The following is a 20,000-nucleotide window of genomic DNA, read 5'->3' as shown; positions in this document are numbered from 1 at the left end:
TGTGTAAGGGCTTCATTTCAGGTGTGTAAGGGCTCCAGGTGTGTAAGGGCTTCATTTCAGGTGTGTAAGGGCTTCAGGTGTGTAAGGGCTTCATTTCAGGTGTGTAAGGGCTTCATTTCAGGTGTGTAAGGGCTTCATTTCAGGTGTGTAAGGGCTTCAGGTGTGTAAGGGCTTCAGGTGTGTAAGGGCTTCATTTCAGGTGTGTAAGGGCTTCATTTCAGGTGTGTAAGGGCTTCATTTCAGGTGTGTAAGGGCTTCAGGTGTGTAAGGTCTTCAGGTGTGTAAGGGCTTCAGGTGTGTAAGGGCTTCAGGTGTGTAAGGGCTTCATTTCAGGTGTGTAAGGGCTTCAGGTGTGTAAGGGCTTCAGGTGTGTAAGGGCTTCATTTCAGGTGTGTAAGGGCTTCAGGTGTGTAAGGGCTTCAGGTGTGTAAGGGCTTCAGGTGTGTAAGGGCTTCAGGTGTGTAAGGGCTTCATTTCAGGTGTGTAAGGGCTTCATTTCAGGTGTGTAAGGGCTTCATTTCAGGTGTGTAAGGGCTTCATTTCAGGTGTGTAAGGGCTTCAGGTGTGTAAGGGCTTCAGGTGTGTAAGGGCTTCATTTCAGGTGTGTAAGGGCTTCAGGTGTGTAAGGGCTTCAGGTGTGTAAGGGCTTCAGGTGTGTAAGGGCTTCAGGTGTGTAAGGGCTTTCCGCTCAATAACAGGACAACAGCTCCTCAGGTGTGTTATCTAACGAACACAAGGCTTCAAGAAACTGGCTATAGGCTACAGACGTGAACACACAAGCTTTCTGAGACAGGGTTAAAGGCTACAGACGTGAACACGTGAGCGGCGTCTGGGTCTGCCTCGAGCTCCTGGTGTAGAGGAGCAAGGTCACGCTTCCCAGAATGCAGCTGGGAGACAGCAGAATCAGCATTCCTGATATCGCTATAGCATTTATCCAGAGTGCTGTTTCCCTGTGGGGAAGTGATCAGACTGATGGATTTTCCAGAGATCACATCGGCTAAAGTGTCCTAAGATAAGAAGAGCAGCATCAGGAGATGAGTTCTCCGCCTGTGGATCATGTCGTGCAGTTCTCCAAGTGCGCTGTCCTCGCTAGCCGAGGGGGATCTACACTGTATAACGCACAGGGCAAATATACTCCATACACGTATACTCCACGCTTTCAGATCATGACTGTGATATTACTGTGTTAGCGGAGTCCCAGGATAGTCTTTCCCCCCGCGTGTCAGCTCTGGGAACGGTGTTACGGCTTCGTCGGGAGTCCTCTGTCTGAACCACGCCTCACAGAAACATAAAACAGGACAATCCTGGATGTACCTCTGTGTGTCCATCCGAAAAGATCATCCGTCTTGTTTGCTCAGGACTGGACATTAGCCAGGAGTGCGATCGGAAGAGTTAGCCGGCCTTCGCTAACCCGTCAGCGGAGTCTCCGTTACGCTTCTTATATGGTTTGATATGACTTGCTATTCTAAGATGTTCCATGACAACTTGATGAAGATATTCTTCTGAAGATATTTTGAAGAATGTTGGGAACCAAACAACATTGGACCCCGTTGATTGAACACAGGGACATTTCTCAATGAAGAAGAAGAAGAAGAAGAAGAGTAAATGATGACAGAATGAAACTGTGGCTTTAATGAAGCAGACTGACTAAACTCTGATTAAAGTTTCTAATTAAAACAGCTTCAAAATCTCATCTGGAGAAAATGAAGTGTGCACAAACCTGTGAAGATGAGCTGGAGTTGGGTTAGCGCTCTCTGTGACTCTCTCAGCCGACACTAGAGGGAGACAGAAGCCAGGAGGACTTCGACACACACTGAGAATTAACCATCTCTAGCGCTAGAGCTCACTCTGATCAAACCTCTGACCAGGGATGACTTAAAATAATATAAAATAAGACAAACAAGTTTTAAAAGAAGCTAAAATAAATAAAAATCAAGATATTTCTGATGTTGAATTCACCATCACATCAACCGCTTGTTTGTCTTTGAACAACCAGGATTCTTGGAAAACTGGGATATTTGAGAAACCTCATTTTAAAAGTGTGATTTCTAGAAATGGGATCTTTTTGGATCCTTTTCCATTACAATTTTAAAACACCATCTTAATTTTTAAAATCAACCCTATTTATACACTGATGCCATAGAATAATTTCTAGTTTCTCAAAGAACCTTTATTTATTAAGAGTGAATCCAGTAAATTTCAATCCGCCACAAAATGACCAAGAACTGCATAAAGTAACTAGTGTTTATTTAACAGACGGCTAAATGTGTGTGTGTACAGTATGTGTGTGTGTGTGTGTGTGTGAGAGAGAGAGAGAGAGAGAGAGAGAGAGAGATAGTGTGTGTGCCAGCACTGTGACACACACACACACACACACACACACACACACACACACACACACACACACACACACACACACACACACACACACACACACACACACACACAGCAAGTGTTCGACAGATGGCTCTCTCTTTCTCTCTTTCCACACTGAAATGACAATGACTAAAATAAACACCCTGATCTTCTTCACACTGACACTCACCGTGTGTTTGTGATTTTCTATCTTTCTGCTTCAGATCCAGAATTCACTAGAAAATTTTGTTGCTCCCAAAATAACCCAGAGCATCTCACTACTGAAAAATCATGTTCTTATGTATTTCTGTCTTGTTTTCCAGCACAAATATCTAAACATTCTTATATCAAGATACATTTACTGGAGAAGAACAATGACTGAAGATAATAAGTCTTGTTTCCGGTATTAAAATGAGTATGTTCTTAAAACATGAATTAATATCTGCCAATGGAGTCAAAGGGAAAACAAGAGTATTTTTCTGACTCCATTGGCAGATATTTGATCTGGTTAGACGTTTTTTCTTTTTTTCTTTTTTGCAGTGTTGACAGAACTGGACTAATATGAAATATAGAAATATAGAGCTGAGTATCGTCAGCATAACAGTGAAAAGTAATTCCATGTTTCCTAATGATATCTCCTAATGGTAGCATGTACAGTGTGTGTGTGTGTGTGTGTGTGTGTGAGGGTAGCATGTACAGAGTGAACAGCAGCGGTCCTAGTACTGAGCCTTGAGGTACGCCATACTGAACTTGTGATCGATGAGACATCTCTTCATTTATACTGAATTCCACCACACACACACACACACACACACACACACACACACACACACACACACACACACACACACACACACACACATTCACACTGACTCAGATGTAATAAGAAACAAGAAATGAATCAGACAGAAGAGATGTATATTGCAATACATTTATTCATTCCGTATTATTCTGCATATTATACTTATAGAGGCTGAAATATCATCCACTGGAGCTCCAGTAACTGAGACGTGGGGTTAGTAAATCTCTGACAGTTCTGAGATTAAAGTACAAAATCCCTTTACAAACCATGAGCTGCGGTACATTATAAAACATGAGATAAATACTGAATAAAACACTGAAGAAACTAAACCACAGCAGACACACACACACACACACTCTCTCTCTCTCACGCACACACACACACACACACACACACGCACACACACACTTCAGTCCTCAAGCCAAACAAACTCTCGCTTTATTTACAGTAACAAAATATCTTTACAAAACAACATTTAACATTTCAAATTCAAACTTGATGCAAGTTATGAAAAAAGCATAAACACATCTTTCATACACACAGTTCATTTCGATGAGCTGACCTACAAAAACTGAACAAGGCAAAATAGAAATAGGGTAAATTACATGAAAAACCCCCAAAATCTGAAATTATAAAGAATATTTTATGCATCAAGAAAATTAAGTATATTTTGTCCATGGCAGTAATGAGTACGAAATCTCTTCTAATTCTATGAAGGAGAGTTTGGGTATTTAATCGTCATGAATAGCCTTGCGTGCAATGGAATGCAATGCAAAGAAAGAAAAAAACGGCTATATTTTCTTTATCTAAAATATCATTAATTTTTTTGTCTATTGATTGTGGGATGAAATATAAGCCAGACATTCTGTTGAGAATTTCCCCCTATAGAGATGAATTGTAGTCGCACATGTTAATATTAAAGAGCGCTGAGATCCTCATATCTGAGTGTGAATGCATTCAGGAAGATGAAGCATCATCCTCCTCATCCTCACAGGGTTGCTATGGGAACTGCACAGGTCACATGCAGGTCGGGTCATGTGATGTGATGATGCGGAGCAGTGAGGACAGGCCAGTGTAATATCAGAATACTGTCATCATGCATCAGCTGTGTTCACAGAACTGGACATCACATGACTGTGGCGTCACATGACCTCATCCGTGAGGGATACTCAGCGCTTAACTCAATCTTGGGTAAAAATGTTATGAATTCTGACAGACTTTACATTTTCATCATGTATTAAACTGTACTGTATTCTGTGCAAAGATTGTCCTCAGTGTTTCTGTCTCGTTTTCCAGCACACACATCTAAACATTCTCACATCAAGACACATTTACTGGAGAAGAACAACGACTGAAGATATTAAGACTTGCTTCCTGAAATATCATCAAAACGAAGAGAGTTTGTGCTTAAAACTATAAAGTAAAAGTCTTCGGGACAAAGTGTTATGTTGGCTTGACAAAGCCTTGTCTGAAGTTCTGAAGGTTTTATAAGCTTCTTAGCATGCTCTATCATGTTGTTAGCATGTCTTCCCAATTGCTAACATGTTGCTAGCATGTTTGAACACTTTGCTAACATGTTTTAGCATTTTGCTAGCATGAATGAGTATGTTGCTAACATGTTTTGACATTGCTAACATAAATTAGCACATTGCTAGCCTGATTTAGCATGTTGCTAGCATTAATTAACACATTGCTATCATGAATTAGCATGTTTGCTAATATGTTTTGACACATTGCTAATGTAAATTAACACATTGCGAGCATGATTTAACAGGTTACTAGCATGTTTTAGCGTGTTGGGTTAGGGTTGGGGTTAACCCTAACATGAATAAGCACGTTGCTATTATGAATGAGCATGGGTTAGGGTTAGGGTTAGGGTAGCATGTCTTAAGCTAGCAGGCTTTGCTAGTGATAGATACTCGGTGGATGAAGCTGTTAAGAGTTATTGTGTAAAAGACAGTGTAAGTCTATGGGATTTTTCGCTGTTTGATCGTCTGTTTTCTGTTTAAGTTTAGTCTCAGAAGAAGAATTAGCTTAAATATGATTTCAGCAGGTTTGCACATAACCAGTATCAGAAAGCTTCCCCTTGACTCTGAGATGTCCAGTAGTGTGTTGCAGTGTGAGCGTGTGTCATAGTGAACCCGCCAGCTGGTCTGGGGTCAGCGCTACACCAGCGAGTTGATGACCGGCGACGGCGGCCCGGACCTGCCGCTGTACTGGCCGATGAAGGAGCCGTCCTCGTTGAACTGCGTGTCCCCGGAGTCGGCGTACTCCACTAAGCTGTCCTCGCTGCCGTCGCGCGGGACCGTCCCGCTGGAGGGCGTGGGGCTAACTCTGAGCGGCTTACGGTCCTCCTCACTGCGAGAGAAACCACAGGTGAACCATGAGGCAAACACTGCAAACATCACGCGCCTCAAACATCTGCACACACTCCTGCATCAGGACACACTCCCTGGAGACGCGAGGAGCAACTTCAGCTTCAGCTCCAGTAAATGTGTCCTGATTTAACCCTCATCCTGCCCTCGGGTCGCTTCCGAAACTCATCTTTTAAAAATGAAGTGTCCATCAGAGGCGTCCAAGACTCTAGGACTTTTGTCGCACTTGAACCACAAATACAAAGAAAATAAAAAAAATTGATGGATTCGAGGAGTTTTGTTGTTGAAATTCAAAAATGTAACAAATCCTTCATTCACGGGTCAATTTGACCCCTAAGGAATGAATGGAATGTGAGGAATGCTTCAGTACACACAGAAAAACCTAAAAATGCTCAAAATTCAAAGTAAAAATGCTAAAACTCTACCAAAAAATGATTTTATAATGTCTGCATGTGTTTCTGAATGCACACCGAAGAGAACTGGCTTTAGGACCCAGCGGAACAGCTCGTTTGCTCCATATAGAGCTATAAGGCCATCTAGTGGCTAGAGGCATGAAATATCATGTTATTTTATTATTTTTCCACAAGAGGTCGGCAAAGACTCACAATGTCATGCATAAAGAATGTGAGGAATGTGCTTAAATTACTATTTATTTATTATTTATTAATCAAATCTAGTAATTTAAAGGTAAAATAATAATAAACTGCATTAAAAAATATAATCAAAATGAAATAAGCTTTCTGGACAAAAAAATAAATAAAATTAAATCTAACTTTAGGGCTTCGGGTCACTGTGACCGCGAGGGAAGGAGGAAGGTTAAGAGCGTGTAGATGTTTGTGCTGGAAAACGAGACACACTGAGGAAGAGCATCATGATTTCAGTGAGCTCGTGAGGCATGAAACACACATGCACATTTAAAATCACACACATGTGACGTGAATCTCAGAGCAAGTGTTAAAGCTTTAAATCATCTCATTTATGATCAAGCATCAGACGGATGAAGCATCCAAGCGTGACGATGAAGAGCAGACTGATCTCAGAAGCGCTGAAGCAGCAGCAGAACCTGATCCGGTTCATGCAGACACACTCGTTCTGCTGGCGCTTCATTACACACACACACACACACATGACGACTGATGGACATGTGGACACACTTCCCCTGAATCTACTGTATATAATATTCTGCCAGTGCACGCTTGATTACTGTACTTATAGACTGCAGTCAGTCACTGATGACCATTACTAATGTAATCTAGTAGATTGATCATTTCAGGTAATGTAATCCGACTACTTTTACTCGTCTATCACAGATTATTCTGCACCGCACTGATATAAAACCATAAACAAAACAGAAATTACATTCCACTCTTTACCATGAACTTTAAGTGCATTAAACATCACAATACATCAGAGTTCATGAAAAGCTAATACTTAAATCATAAAAATTATACAAATCATAATCATAAAATAAAAATGAAAAATGAAAATATTTAAAATATTTTTTTACTTAAAAAAAACATTTAGTAAAAAATTTTTTTTTTTTTATTTACCTGCAAAATATCTTTATAGTAAGTGTTTATATTTTAAAATTTATATTTTTTATTTTAAAAAACGCAAACAAAAAAGTATGGAAGCTTGTTTACGCCAAAGAAAGAAAAATAAAAGGTCATTGAGACTTTATATCTCGCAATTCTGACTTTATTTCTCAAAATTGCGAGATATAAAGTCAGAATTGCAAGAGAAAAAGTCGTAATCATCTTTTAAAATGTTTTATTCTGTGGCGGAAACAAGCTTCCATTAAAATATATTTTGCAGGTAAATAAATAAATAAATAAAAAATATTTATTTTAGTAAGTGTTTTTATTTTTTTTATATTTTCATTTTTTATAAAAAAAACTGTTACATTTAAAAACAATAAAAACACTTACTAAAAAGATCTTTTTTTGTTTAACCGCAAAATATCTTTTTAGTAAGTGTTTTTTTATTGTTAATTTTTATTAGAAAAAATTATTTAAAAACAAAAAAGCACTTACTAAAAAGACCTATTTTGCTTGTTTACCTGCATGTCAATTTAAAGCAAAATGCACAGTAAAAGAGAACAAAGAAGATTCAGGGAATAATCTACTGTGTGAATAATATGTAATCAATAAAAAGGAACAGTAATCTGATCATAAGCATCCGCAACTGTGAGGTAATCGAATCACAAGCACTTAATGTGTGTGATGTGCGGGTGATCCAGATGTGATCAGTTACTCTGGGCTCTGCTGATTGAGTCTGTTCAAGAGAAGTGTGATCCTGGAATGACTGTGTTTCTCCCAGTGGATCCGCATGCAGATTCCCGCTTACCTTCCGCCTGGATTCAGTGTGTGTGACGTCAACATCACACACTGAGATCCGTGAGGAGTGTGTGTGCATCTAGCGCACACTACAGGACTGAAGCTCGACACACAGAGTAAAGTCTGAATGATCGTCTACTACACACTCATATTCTACATGTGGAGATACAGATGCGGGAATCGACTCCCGAACGGGGGTGTGTGCGCTGGAATAAAAGCTTGCATGTCAGTCATACTCACATCATGTGACGGGATGAGGAAAGATAAACAGCTACTGCAATCATCTCAAAAAATCAAGGAAATCGTTTAATGATATAAAAGAATATTGCTGTACAGGAGTAAAGTGCGCGGGGCGTCTCGCGTGCAGAGTAAAGCAGGAGGAGACTGTGAATGTTCAGTAAGCTAAACTAGGATCGTCTGCGGGACAGGAACAGGAAACACGTGCTGATCTCAAATCAAGTTCATCCATGCGGATCGTCCTGTAAAACTGCAGATCAAGTCCCTCGGAATCCGGATCAGATGAAGATGAAGATGGAGAATCCCAGAGTCGTGGAGAAGTGCTGACTGCGCAGATGTGGTCTCCTGAGGGGTCAGAGGTCAGGGGTCAGGGGTCAGGTCAGCGCTCTCTCACCTGTACTCTCCAAACGTTATATCGTCCTCCTTCATGGGCTGGATCTCCGGGTCTCCGTGAGCGTCCTCCTTCTCTTTAACTGAGACAAACATCAGAGATCAGAGATCAGAGTCGCACACACACACACACACACACACACACACACACACACACATACAAACATCTTGGATGACGACAGGGAGAGTACATTATCAGGAAATTTTAATTCTGAAATTAACTACTCCTTTAATACTAAGACCATAAAAAAACACTTTCGCTACTTGAACCAAATTAAACGTTATGTAACATAAATGTCTGCTAAAGGATTAGATGTAAATGTCAACACAAGTCTCACCTGGATATTTCCCGCCCTTGTTCCTCTTGATGAAGCAGACGATGAGCAGGATGAGGATGAGCAGAGCGATGGCCGACATCAGCCCGATGAACCAGCCCTGAGTGGCGATGTCCACCTGCGGACTCACCATCGCTGAGGAAGAGGAGGAAGAGGAGGAAGATGAGACACGGCAGATCCGTTCGCCAGCGAGTCACGGAGGATCACGGACACACGAGGGACGGACGCTCAAACACACACTCAGTGTTACTCTCGTCTTCCAGTACATACATCGATGACATACAGCACACTTGATATCTGCAGTCTGTGTTTCTCCAGTACATGTACCTTGATTTAAAGGTGACACATTATGCCTCTTTTCACCAGATGTGATATAAATCTATGGCGTCCCCAGAGTGTGTCTGTGAAATTTCAGCTCAAAATTCCCCCAGATCATTTATTACAGCTTGTCAAATTTGCCCCTTTTTGGATGTGAGCAAAAACGCCCTATCTTGTATGTGTCCCTTTAAATGCAAATGAGCTTTAGCTCCGCCTCCGTTCAGAAGAGGGCGGAGTCTTTACACGAGCTTCAGAAACTCCAGCAATAACAGAACAGGCCAATCTCCCTCATCCCGAATCCCAGAATCCCCAGCAGCGAGTGCAGCCTTACGGAGAGACTCAGGAGGAGCTTCTGAATGTTAGTGGAGACATTTCTGTAGTTGTAGTGGAGTTACACTGATCATCTCATCATCATGTTTAACTTCTCCACAAGTGTCCACAGTTCCTGAGGTGAAAGACTCACCAGAACAAAGTTACTGGGTTTCACTTTTCACGTTTTCTGTAAGCAATAAGCTACGAGAGGCTGTGCTGTATCGTGAATAAGTCACGGCTGAAGGGCGTTGTTAGGCTCGACGCGAAGCGGAGTAACCCCTTCAGCCGTGACTTATTCACGATACAGCACTTGCCTCGAGTACCTTAGTGCTTTTATAAAACGGTTGCCACACAATACAAATATTAAAGCCGAAAAATATTTATCTATGCAACTTTCATGAAGTAAAATCACTAAAAGCATTTCTTCCGCTGGAAAAAATAGTCCCTGACCGTAAACAGCAACAGAAGTTACACACATTATTTCACCATTAGATGGCGGCAAAGACTGTCTTATGAATGAGTCAGTCGGTAGAGAAGACTTATATTGAAAAGACTCAAACTTGTTTTCACGGAGAAGGAAGACGCAACTGACAGATGACACGGGAAAACCCCTGAACGGTTAACTGTTAAAAGGACAAGATATCGCAGCGGACATTCAAACGGAATATTTTATTATGAATATAGGACTGACCTGAAGGAAAATGCAATGTCTACTGCGAATGCAGGTACACTCGCTTTCTCGATCTCTCACAATACTCCACTAGCTTCAATGGACAATATCAGTGAGATCGCACATGTGTTTAAGTTGCTAAGAGTGGTTGCTAGGGGTGTTGTAGTGATACATAGAACCATTGGGTGAAGCGGTCATAGCCGTGTTTTATCGTGAATAAAGCACAGCTATTGACCAATCAGAATCAAGGATTGGAACTAACCGTTTTATAAGGGTTGTTAGAAGCACCGATTATAGATTATAGCACTGACACACGGAGAAACTCAGATGTTCATGATATGTCCCCTTTAAGAATATTTGTACTGAAAAACAAGACAGAGACACTGAGGAAGAGCCTCATTTTGTGCGGGTATAGTCATGCTGATCAGTGGATAAACACTCATGAGCACAGACAGACTCATGCAGACGCTCATCAACACATCTCCCAGCATGCATCACAGCAGGCACGTATCCCACAAGGCCTTGAGGCTGAGAGGAAGCCTCACCTGGGAGCGTGACCAACAGCTCCTCGGAGCGCCGGAGCGAGCGCTCGTCCTCCCGACCTCCGGCCACCACCCGCACCTTGTAGGACAAACCCTCCTTCAAACCCTTAAGCACGTGGAACTGAGAGCCGTTGACCTTCTCTGTGTGCCAGTCTTCGTCACCTGAGGGTTTCCAGCACACGTTCAGATCTCTACACCTTCTGACCTCCTATACTGTTAATCTACTGAGCAACTGAACCGCTACGAGCCTTCACTGCAAGACATGAGGCTCCTCCTCAGTGCTTCTGTCTCGTTCTCTAGCTATCTAAACACTCATTTACTGGAGAAGAGCAATGGCTGAAGGTCAAACTCATTAAACGAGACTTAATATCTTCAGTCCTTGTGCTTCTCCAGGGAATGTCTCCTGGTGTAGGAATGTTTAGGAGCAGGATCATGTTTTGCAGTGTATCCCGGTCGGACAACTCTGTTAGTGACTACATGAGCTCTACTCTATATGTTCATGTGTTTGATCATCATAAAGCACGACACACGCATGCAGGAGTCTTACTGTTGTCTATAATATATTCAACATAAAGATGTTTCTCGGGACCCCAGTATTCCCAACTGATCAGCGCTCCGTCCTCGCTCACGGATGAGCTGACGTTCCCGAACGCAGGAGCGATGGCTGGCGCTGAGAGAGAGAGACACAAGCGTCAGCTCCGGCTGCGGATCCGTGAGGAGAAACTGAACGACTGACGCGAGAGCCGCTGTTTACTGAGTGAGTAGAGTGAGGGCGGGAAATGACATGTGACGTTAGCGTGTTAGGGGCGGGGCTACTGATGATGTCACTACAGCGGCTGTACCCGCGTGCTGGGGGGGGGGGGGGGGGGGGGTGCCCGAGCTCCTGGAAAACACACACACACACACTCTCTCACACATACACACACACTCACACAGCATCACGTGACTCCAGCAGATCAGAGGTCACATCAGCGCGTGTCAGGAGGAAAGAGAAGGAGGACATTTATAAAGAGGAAAGATTAAAAGATCAGAAGGAAAACACACACAGGATTCTGACATTCCTCCCCCTTAGAGAAGTGTGTACATATACAGGTTACATGCATCAATCTTTGAGAGCCAATTAAGAGTTTAAACCCATTTTCAGTGATGAAACTGATTAGAGTAAAATGTCTTTTATTGACTTGAACCTGGACTTTAAAGTGGACTCAAACCTCTTGCCGTTGTGATACAGTTTCAGTCCACATTACATTCACACTAGTGTTTTAGGAAGCCAAACCATTAATAATGATAATAATAACTTCAGTATTTTTGAGGCATACGTAGACTTAAGTACCTGTACTGTAACTAAAGCACACTTTCTCTGTAGTGAATTAAACAGAAAACTCACAGAACGGACAGTGAGACGCTAGTGCGCCCTGTCTAGTGGACGTACCTCTGTGGAGAATGGTGAGACGCTAGTGCGCCCTGTCTAGTGGACGTACCTCTGTGGAGGATGGTGAGACGCTAGTGCGCCCTGTCTAGTGGACGTACCTCTGTGGAGGATGGCGAGACGCTAGTGCGCCCTGTCTAGTGGACGTACCTCTGTGGAGGATGGTGAGACGCTAGTGCGCCCTGTCTAGTGGACGTACCTCTGTGGAGGATGGTGAGACGCTAGTGCGCCCTGTCTAGTGGACGTACCTCTGTGGAGGATGTTGAGACGCTAGTGTGCCCTGTCTAGTGGACGTACCTCTGTGGAGGATGGCGAGACGCTAGTGCGCCCTGTCTAGTGGACGTACCTCTGTGGAGGATGGCGAGATGCTAATGCGCCCTGTCTAGTGGACGTACCTCTGTGGAGGATGGCGAGACGCTAATGCGCCCTGTCTAGTGGACGTACCTCTGTGGAGGATGGCGAGACGCTAGTGCGCCCTGTCTAGTGGACGTACCTCTGTGGAGGATGGTGAGACGCTAGTGCGCCCTGTCTAGTGGACGTACCTCTGTGGAGGATGGTGAGACGCTAGTGCGCCCTGTCTAGTGGACGTACCTCTGTGGAGGATGTTGAGACGCTAGTGTGCCCTGTCTAGTGGACGTACCTCTGTGGAGGATGGCGAGACGCTAGTGCGCCCTGTCTAGTGGACGTACCTCTGTGGAGGATGGTGAGACGCTAGTGTGCCCTGTCTAGTGGACGTACCTCTGTGGAGGATGTTGAGACGCTAGTGCGCCCTGTCTAGTGGACGTACCTCTGTGGAGGATGTTGAGACGCTAGTGTGCCCTGTCTAGTGGACGTACCTCTGTGGAGGATGGCGAGACGCTAGTGCGCCCTGTCTAGTGGACGTACCTCTGTGGAGGATGGCGAGACGCTAGTGCGCCCTGTCTAGTGGACGTACCTCTGTGGAGGATGTTGAGACGCTAGTGTGCCCTGTCTAGTGGACGTACCTCTGTGGAAGATGGCGAGACGCTAGTGCGCCCTGTCTAGTGGACGTACCTCTGTGGAGGATGTTGAGACGCTAGTGTGCCCTGTCTAGTGGACGTACCTCTGTGGAGGATGGTGAGACGCTAGTGCGCCCTGTCTAGTGGACGTACCTCTGTGGAGGATGTTGAGACACTAGTGTGCCCTGTCTAGTGGACGTACCTCTGTGGAGGATGGCGAGACGCTAGTGCGCCCTGTCTAGTGGACGTACCTCTGTGGAGGATGGCGAGACGCTAATGCACCCTGTCTAGTGGACGTACCTCTGTGGAAGATGTTGAGACGCTAGTGTGCCCTGTCTAGTGGACGTACCTCTGTGGAAGATGGCGAGACGCTAGTGCGCCCTGTCTAGTGGACGTACCTCTGTGGAGGATGGTGAGACGCTAGTGCGCCCTGTCTAGTGGACGTACCTCTGTGGAGGATGGCGAGACGCTAATGCGCCCTGTCTAGTGGACGTACCTCTGTGGAGGATGTTGAGACGCTAGTGTGCCCTGTCTAGTGGACGTACCTCTGTGGAGGATGGCGAGACGCTAGTGCGCCCTGTCTAGTGGACGTACCTCTGTGGAAGATGGCGAGACGCTAGTGCGCCCTGTCTAGTGGACGTACCTCTGTGGAGGATGGTGAGACGCTAGTGCGCCCTGTCTAGTGGACGTATCTCTGTGGAGGATGGTGAGGCGCTAGTGCGCCCTGTCTAGTGGACGTACCTCTGTGGAGGATGTTGAGATGCTAGTGCGCCCTGTCTAGTGGACGTATCTCTGTGGAGGATGGTGAGACGCTAGTGCGCCCTGTCTAGAGGACGTACCTCTGTGGAGGATGGTGAGACGCTAGTGCGCCCTGTCTAGTGGACGTACCTCTGTGGAGGATGGCGAGACGCTAATGCGCCCTGTCTAGTGGACGTACCTCTGTGGAGGATGGCGAGACGCTAATGCGCCCTGTCTAGTGGACGTACCTCTGTGGAGGATGGTGACGGCCTCCTCGGTGAGCGCAGGACCGGATCCCTGCTGCGTTTTGGCACTGAAATAGAACTTGTAGCGCGTGCTGTGATGGAGGTTGTGCAGCGTTACACTGCTTTGATTGGACGGCAGATCCATCTCATCCAGCAGACCCACGTCATGGCTGCTATTGACTGGAGGCGGAGCGAGAGCGGAAAGGGGCGGGGTCATGTTATTTCAGCCAATCAAAAGCTGCTGTAGATTTAGATCTTAGGTGAGGAGAGGTTCTCTCACCCGTCTGATATCTGAGGGTGTATCCGGTCAGACGGCCGTTCCTCTCGTGAGGTGGAGCCCACTCCAGCGTCAGAGAGTCCAGATCCGAAGCCGACACGCGGAAGAACGACGGCACGCCGGGAACTGGAACCATACAGACCACAAAATCTGTGCCTTCAAGTCAAGTCAGCTTTATTTCTACAGCGCTTTATACAGTACAGATCATTTCAGAGCAGTTTCACAGTGATAAACAGGAAAACAGAATCAATGAGGAAAACTTCATCAAATATGAGACACATTTAGAGTCAGTGGTGAAGCAGCTCTACAGAAGATCAGAGAGTCATTATTCAGATCAGTTCAGTGGTGATTCAGTTCAGTTCACTAAAGTTCATCATTAATGAAACGAGTTCAATTTCAGCTGTAAAGCTGCTCTGCAGGAAAACATTCAGAATTGCGAGATAAAAATTGCAATAGCGAAAAAAGTCCGAATTGCGTGAAATAAACTCATGATTGAGAGAAAAAGCAAGAATTGCCAGATAAAAACTTAGTTGCAAGAAAAAGTAAAAAAAACTGAGAGATAAAAATTGGAATTGCGAGAAAAAAGTCAGAATTGCGAGATAAAAACGTACAATTACAAGAAAAGTCAAAACTGAGAGATAAGAAGTCGCAATTGTGAAGAAAGTCGGAATTGCTAGAAAAAAGCCAGTTTTATGAGAAATAAAGTCATGATTGCGAAAAAAAAAGTCTTGCAAAAGAATTGCAAGGTAAAAAATTACAATTTGTAGAAAAAGTCAGAATTGCGAGATAAAAACTTACAGTTGCAAGAAAAAGTCAAAACTGAGGGATAAAAAGTCGTAATTGTGAAAAAATTCAGATTTATGAGAAGTAAAGTCATGATATGAGTGAATAAAGCGGGTTGAGCGAGTGTTCAGATGCTCTCACCGCCCTCCGGCGTCTCGAAGCGTTGCGGGGCGCTAGCGGGTCCCTCCCCGCGGCTGTTGAACGCCCTCACGTGCAGACTGTAGACGCTGAACGGGTGCAGGTCCGGGAGCTTCCCGCGGGTTCTGTTGGGCCCGAAGCTCTCGCTCCGCTGCTCGCCGTGGTGAGAGTTGTGTCGGTGTAAACTCCGCTCGCGCTGGTAATGGACCTGCACACCGACAACAGAGTTTACACACGCTTGTATATCCCAGCATGCACTAGTCTAAGATCACACCCTCAAACATTTCCAGGAGTAAAAGTCATCTTGATTTCATAAGCATCATTTATTTGAAAACAGTAGAGGTGTAACAATATATCATATCACAATATATTTCTGACACGATATATCTCTCACTTTATCACAGTTTATTCACTATAGTTTAGAAAACGGTGATAAAATATGAGCAGAACTCAGTTGATGTTTGACTGGTTTCGTCCGTCCTTCTGTTAGACTGTCTCACACATGAATTATGTTGAATATCTGTCAGCTGTTAAATTTAACTACACAATTAGATAATACCAGTTTAGCTCAACCAATCACCAAGCAATGCTTCATTTCACACGACTCTGAGCCGTACCTTATAGCCCTGCAGGCGCCCGCGCACGGACCGCGGAGGAACGTGTTCCCAGTGCACCTCCGCCAGCGTGCTGTTCACCACCACCACCTGCACCAGACCCGGGGCCGCCGAGGGAACTGCACACAGCATTCTGGGAGTTAGCAGCGCTACGCTAGTCGAGTAGTAATGCTAAAGGCGCGAGACTCACAGTCCTCTCCGGAGTGCCCGATCACAACGGCGGGTTTGGGGCCGGGCCCGTAGGCGTTCTGCGCCTGCACCATCAGCTCGTACGGCACAAACGTGGGCGTCCCCGACACCACGAACCTGGAGACGTTGGCCACGCTGACGGAGGACCAGTCCTTCTCCACGCCCTGCTGACGCCACAGCACCGTATACTGCAGGCCGGGGCCGTTCGCCTGGAGCCCCGTCAGCGGCTGCGCAGCGCACACACACACACACACACACACACACACACACACACACACACACACACACACACACACACACACACACACACACACACACAGGGTGTGTTCACTGGCTGTACACACAATCTCATGGCTTTTGGCAAGGTTCATATGAATAAATCTGTATTCTCTTTACTGCACAAACTCAAGCACGATATTAAATCGCATATTGTTATTATTATTAAATTGTTAATGTTTTATGACTTCAATTGATTAAATATGCTTTTTGATCATTGAAATTTGGGAAAAAAATGTAAATGTACTTTTTGTTAAATTTGTAATTAATTGTTGTTCAATTGTATTGGTTTCTAATTATTTAAATAAATTAGACTTTATTTCTAAAATTTCTAAGCATTAAGTAAAAAGGAATCTTGATTTTTTGTTTTTTTAACCCTGTGGTTTGAATTTGCGGCTCCAGTGGACATCAGCAGTGACAATAACAGCTGAGTTTTATATAAATAATGTGTGTGTGACTAGAAACATCGCACTGTATTAACATGATCACTGAGTGTTTATTAGAGATCAGCGTCTCACCTTCCACGTGATGACAAGATTATTGTGTTCCGTGCCGTGACCTTTGACCTCACTGGGGTTCTCGTCTGGAGCTGCAGAGAGACAGAGTTAGAGGCGCTGAATCATGTGAACACATGCATGTGTGTGTGTGTGTGTGTGTGTGTGTGTGAGTGTGTGTGTGTGTGTGTGTGTGAGTGTGTGTGTGTGTGTGTGTGTATGTGTGTGTGTACCTGCGGGGTTGGTCCTGTACTGGCGCGAGGGCGCGCTGGGTCGGCTGTAACCCACGCCGTTGAGCGCCAGCACTCTGAAGCTGTAGTGCACGTACGGGGAGAGCTTGAGGTGAGCTGTGGTCTTCGTCCCGGGAACCTCCGTGAGATTGAGCCACACACCACTCTGATGAAGCCCGTCCTCATACTGGATCAGGAACTCTGACACACACACACAGAGAGAGAGAGATTCATCACACACACTTCACTTAGGCGTGGTACTTTGATGTGCACATGTGTGTGAGTGTGTATGAGTTTGTGTGTGAGTGTGTGTGAGTTTGTGTGTGAGTTTGTGTGTGAGTGTGTGTGAGTGTGTGTGAGTGTGTGTGAGTTTGTGTGTGAGTTTGTGTGTGAGTGTGTGTGAGTGTGTGTGAGTGTGTGTGAGTTATTGTGTGAGTTATTGTGTGATTGTGTATGAGTTTGTGTGTGAGTGTGTGTGAGTGTGTGTGAGTTAGTGGTGGAACGGAACACAAAATTTACGGTTCGGATCAGTTACGATTTTTGAGCCACGCATCGGATAATTTTATAAAAATAATATAAAAAAATAATAATACATAATATATATATATGGGGTTTAGAAGCATTTGAAGTCCAACAGTGTTCAGGCCCAGAAATTAATAATTAAGCCTGATGTAAAATAACACTATTTGTTCACTGTAGAATTTAAATATAGTTTCATCTTTGTTAACGCTGTATTTAGTTGTTTTACTAACATTAATGACAGACGACAGCAGGAATATTAGGCTACTGTCACTTTAAGAGCGAATACACTGACAAACATCCGGTTTCTTCCTCAACTGTTCACGACAGAACCGAGAGAACCGACAGAACCGAGAGAACCGACAGAACCGAGAGAACCGACAGAACCGACAGAACCGAGAGAACCGACAGAACCGAGAGAACCGAGAGAACCGAGAGAACCGACAGAACCGACAGAACCGAGAGAACCGAGAGAACCGAGAGAACCGACAGAACCGAGAGACCGACAGAACCGACAGAACCGACAGAACCGACAGAACCGAGAGAACCGACAGAACCGAGAGACCGACAGAACCGACAGAACCGACAGAACCGAGAGAACCGAGAGAACCGACAGAACCGAGAGAACCGACAGAACCGAGAGAACCGACAGAACCGACAGAACCGAGAGAACCGACAGAACCGAGAGAACCTAGAGAACCGACAGAACCGAGAGAACCGAGAGAACCGACAGAACCGACAGAACCGACAGAACCGACAGAACACTGGAGACGTTGCTTGTCTCCAGGTGTGTGTGTGTGTGTGTGTCGTACTCTTGATGGCACTGTTGTGCTCGTCTCCAGGTGTGTGTGTGTGTCGTACTCTTGATGGCGCTGTTGTGCTCGTCTCCAGGTGTGTGTGTGTGTGTGTCGTACTCTTGGTGGCGCTGTTGTGCTTGTCTCCAGGTGTGTGTGTGTGTGTGTGTGTGTGTGTGTCGTACTCTTGGTGGCGCTGTTGTGCTCGTCTCCAGGTGTGTGTGTGTGTGTGTGTGTGTGTGTGTCGTACTCTTGATGGCGCTGTTGTGCTCGTCTCCAGGTGTGTGTGTGTGTGTGTGTGTGTCGTACTCTTGGTGGCGCTGTTGTGCTCGTCTCCAGGTGTGTGTGTGTGTGTGTGTGTGTCGTACTCTTGATGGCGCTGTTGTGCTCGTCTCCAGGTGTGTGTGTGTGTGTGTCGTACTCTTGGTGGCGCTGTTGTGCTCGTCTCCAGGTGTGTGTGTGTGTGTGTCGTACTCTTGGTGGCGCTGTTGTGCTCGTCTCCAAGTGTGTGTGTGTGTGTGTGTGTGTCGTACTCTTGGTGGCGCTGTTGTGCTCGTCTCCAGGTGTGTGTGTGTGTGTGTGTGTGTGTGTGTGTGTGTGTGTGTCGTACTCTTGGTGGCGCTGTTGTGCTCGTCTCCAGGTGTGTGTGTGTGTGTGTCGTACTCTTGGTGGCGCTGTTGTGCTCGTCTCCAGGTGTGTGTGTGTGTGTGTCGTACTCTTGGTGGCGCTGTTGTGCTCGTCTCCAAGTGTGTGTGTGTGTGTGTGTGTGTCGTACTCTTGGTGGCGCTGTTGTGCTCGTCTCCAGGTGTGTGTGTGTGTGTGTCGTACTCTTGGTGGCGCTGTTGTGCTCGTCTCCAGGTGTGTGTGTGTGTGTGTGTGTGTGTGTGTGTCGTACTCTTGGTGGCGCTGTTGTGCTCGTCTCCAGGTGTCCAGGTGAGTTGGACACTTCTCGCTCCCGGATCCGTCAGCTCCAGATCAGTGGGAGCGTCCGGCTGCCCTGAGGAGTCAAACACACACAGATCCATCAGTTCATTATAACACACACACACACACACACACACACACACACACCATCCGACGAACACATGCTACATGAGACCAGATGATCAGATGCGAATCACATGACGACGCATGCACACCTGAACCAGAGTCACGTCAGAAACCAACGAGCGAACGCAAGATTCGTCTGGAAATAAACCATATCACAGATACATGTGTGATCCAGCATGCTCCATTCCACACACACACGCCCTGAGGCATTATGGGATGCGGTGCGGCACGGTGTGTGTTTACCGTAGACTGAAGCAGGAGTGGGCGGAGCCTCTGAGTGGGCGGGGTCAGGGAGTGAGGAAGAAGTGTGTTAGTTTACAGTCACACACGAACAAGACTCACATTAGCCGGTTCTCTGTCACTACAATCCCTGGTTTCTGCAGGAGAGCGTCACCCGGATCAGTCCGGAGAGGGGCGGGATTATAGATAATAACATTCTGAATGTTCTGATCCAATCTGACCTCTGACCTGTGATGCCTGAATCATAATCACACACTGTTGGCTCGTCGGCCAGAGGAGAACTGTCTAAGCTGGCTTGCTTAGTTGAGGACATTTAATATTCATCAATATTATTG

General features: G+C 45.3%; 1 protein-coding gene across 14 annotated transcripts in view; it reads right to left on the bottom strand.

The window, feature by feature from the left end:
- Positions 1-3,268: 3,268 nt before the first annotated feature.
- nrcamb (neuronal cell adhesion molecule b) overlaps positions 3,269-20,000 on the bottom strand; it is an 82,237-nt gene continuing 65,505 nt past the window's right edge. For 3 of the 14 annotated variants that reach the window (XM_084095586.1, XM_084095595.1, XM_084095592.1), the window contains 14 exons: positions 19,669-19,698; positions 19,271-19,372; positions 17,066-17,263; positions 16,857-16,927; positions 16,064-16,289; positions 15,877-15,992; positions 15,263-15,467; positions 14,342-14,464; positions 14,065-14,241; positions 11,220-11,342; positions 10,676-10,834; positions 8,834-8,965; positions 8,500-8,578; positions 3,269-5,515 (listed from right to left, as the gene is read on the bottom strand). In XM_084095586.1, the coding sequence (XP_083951712.1) occupies positions 5,323-5,515; positions 8,500-8,578; positions 8,834-8,965; positions 10,676-10,834; positions 11,220-11,342; positions 14,065-14,241; positions 14,342-14,464; positions 15,263-15,467; positions 15,877-15,992; positions 16,064-16,289; positions 16,857-16,927; positions 17,066-17,263; positions 19,271-19,372; positions 19,669-19,698 (1,934 nt within the window). In that variant the 3' untranslated portion in view covers positions 3,269-5,322. Of the gene's footprint in view, positions 5,516-8,151; positions 8,579-8,833; positions 8,966-10,675; positions 10,835-11,219; positions 11,343-14,064; positions 14,242-14,341; positions 14,465-15,262; positions 15,468-15,876; positions 15,993-16,063; positions 16,290-16,856; positions 16,928-17,065; positions 17,264-19,270; positions 19,373-19,668; positions 19,699-20,000 lie in introns of those variants that run through there. The other 11 variants (XM_084095594.1, XM_084095593.1, XM_084095596.1 and 8 more) reach the window with 6 other exon arrangements.

The sequence above is a fragment of the Abramis brama genome (genome assembly GCF_963993115.1).
Source record: "Abramis brama genome assembly, chromosome: 20".
NCBI lineage: Eukaryota > Metazoa > Chordata > Actinopteri > Cypriniformes > Leuciscidae > Abramis > Abramis brama.
Note: the sequence above shows the minus strand (reverse complement) of the source record. Positions and strands in the feature narration are given on the sequence as shown.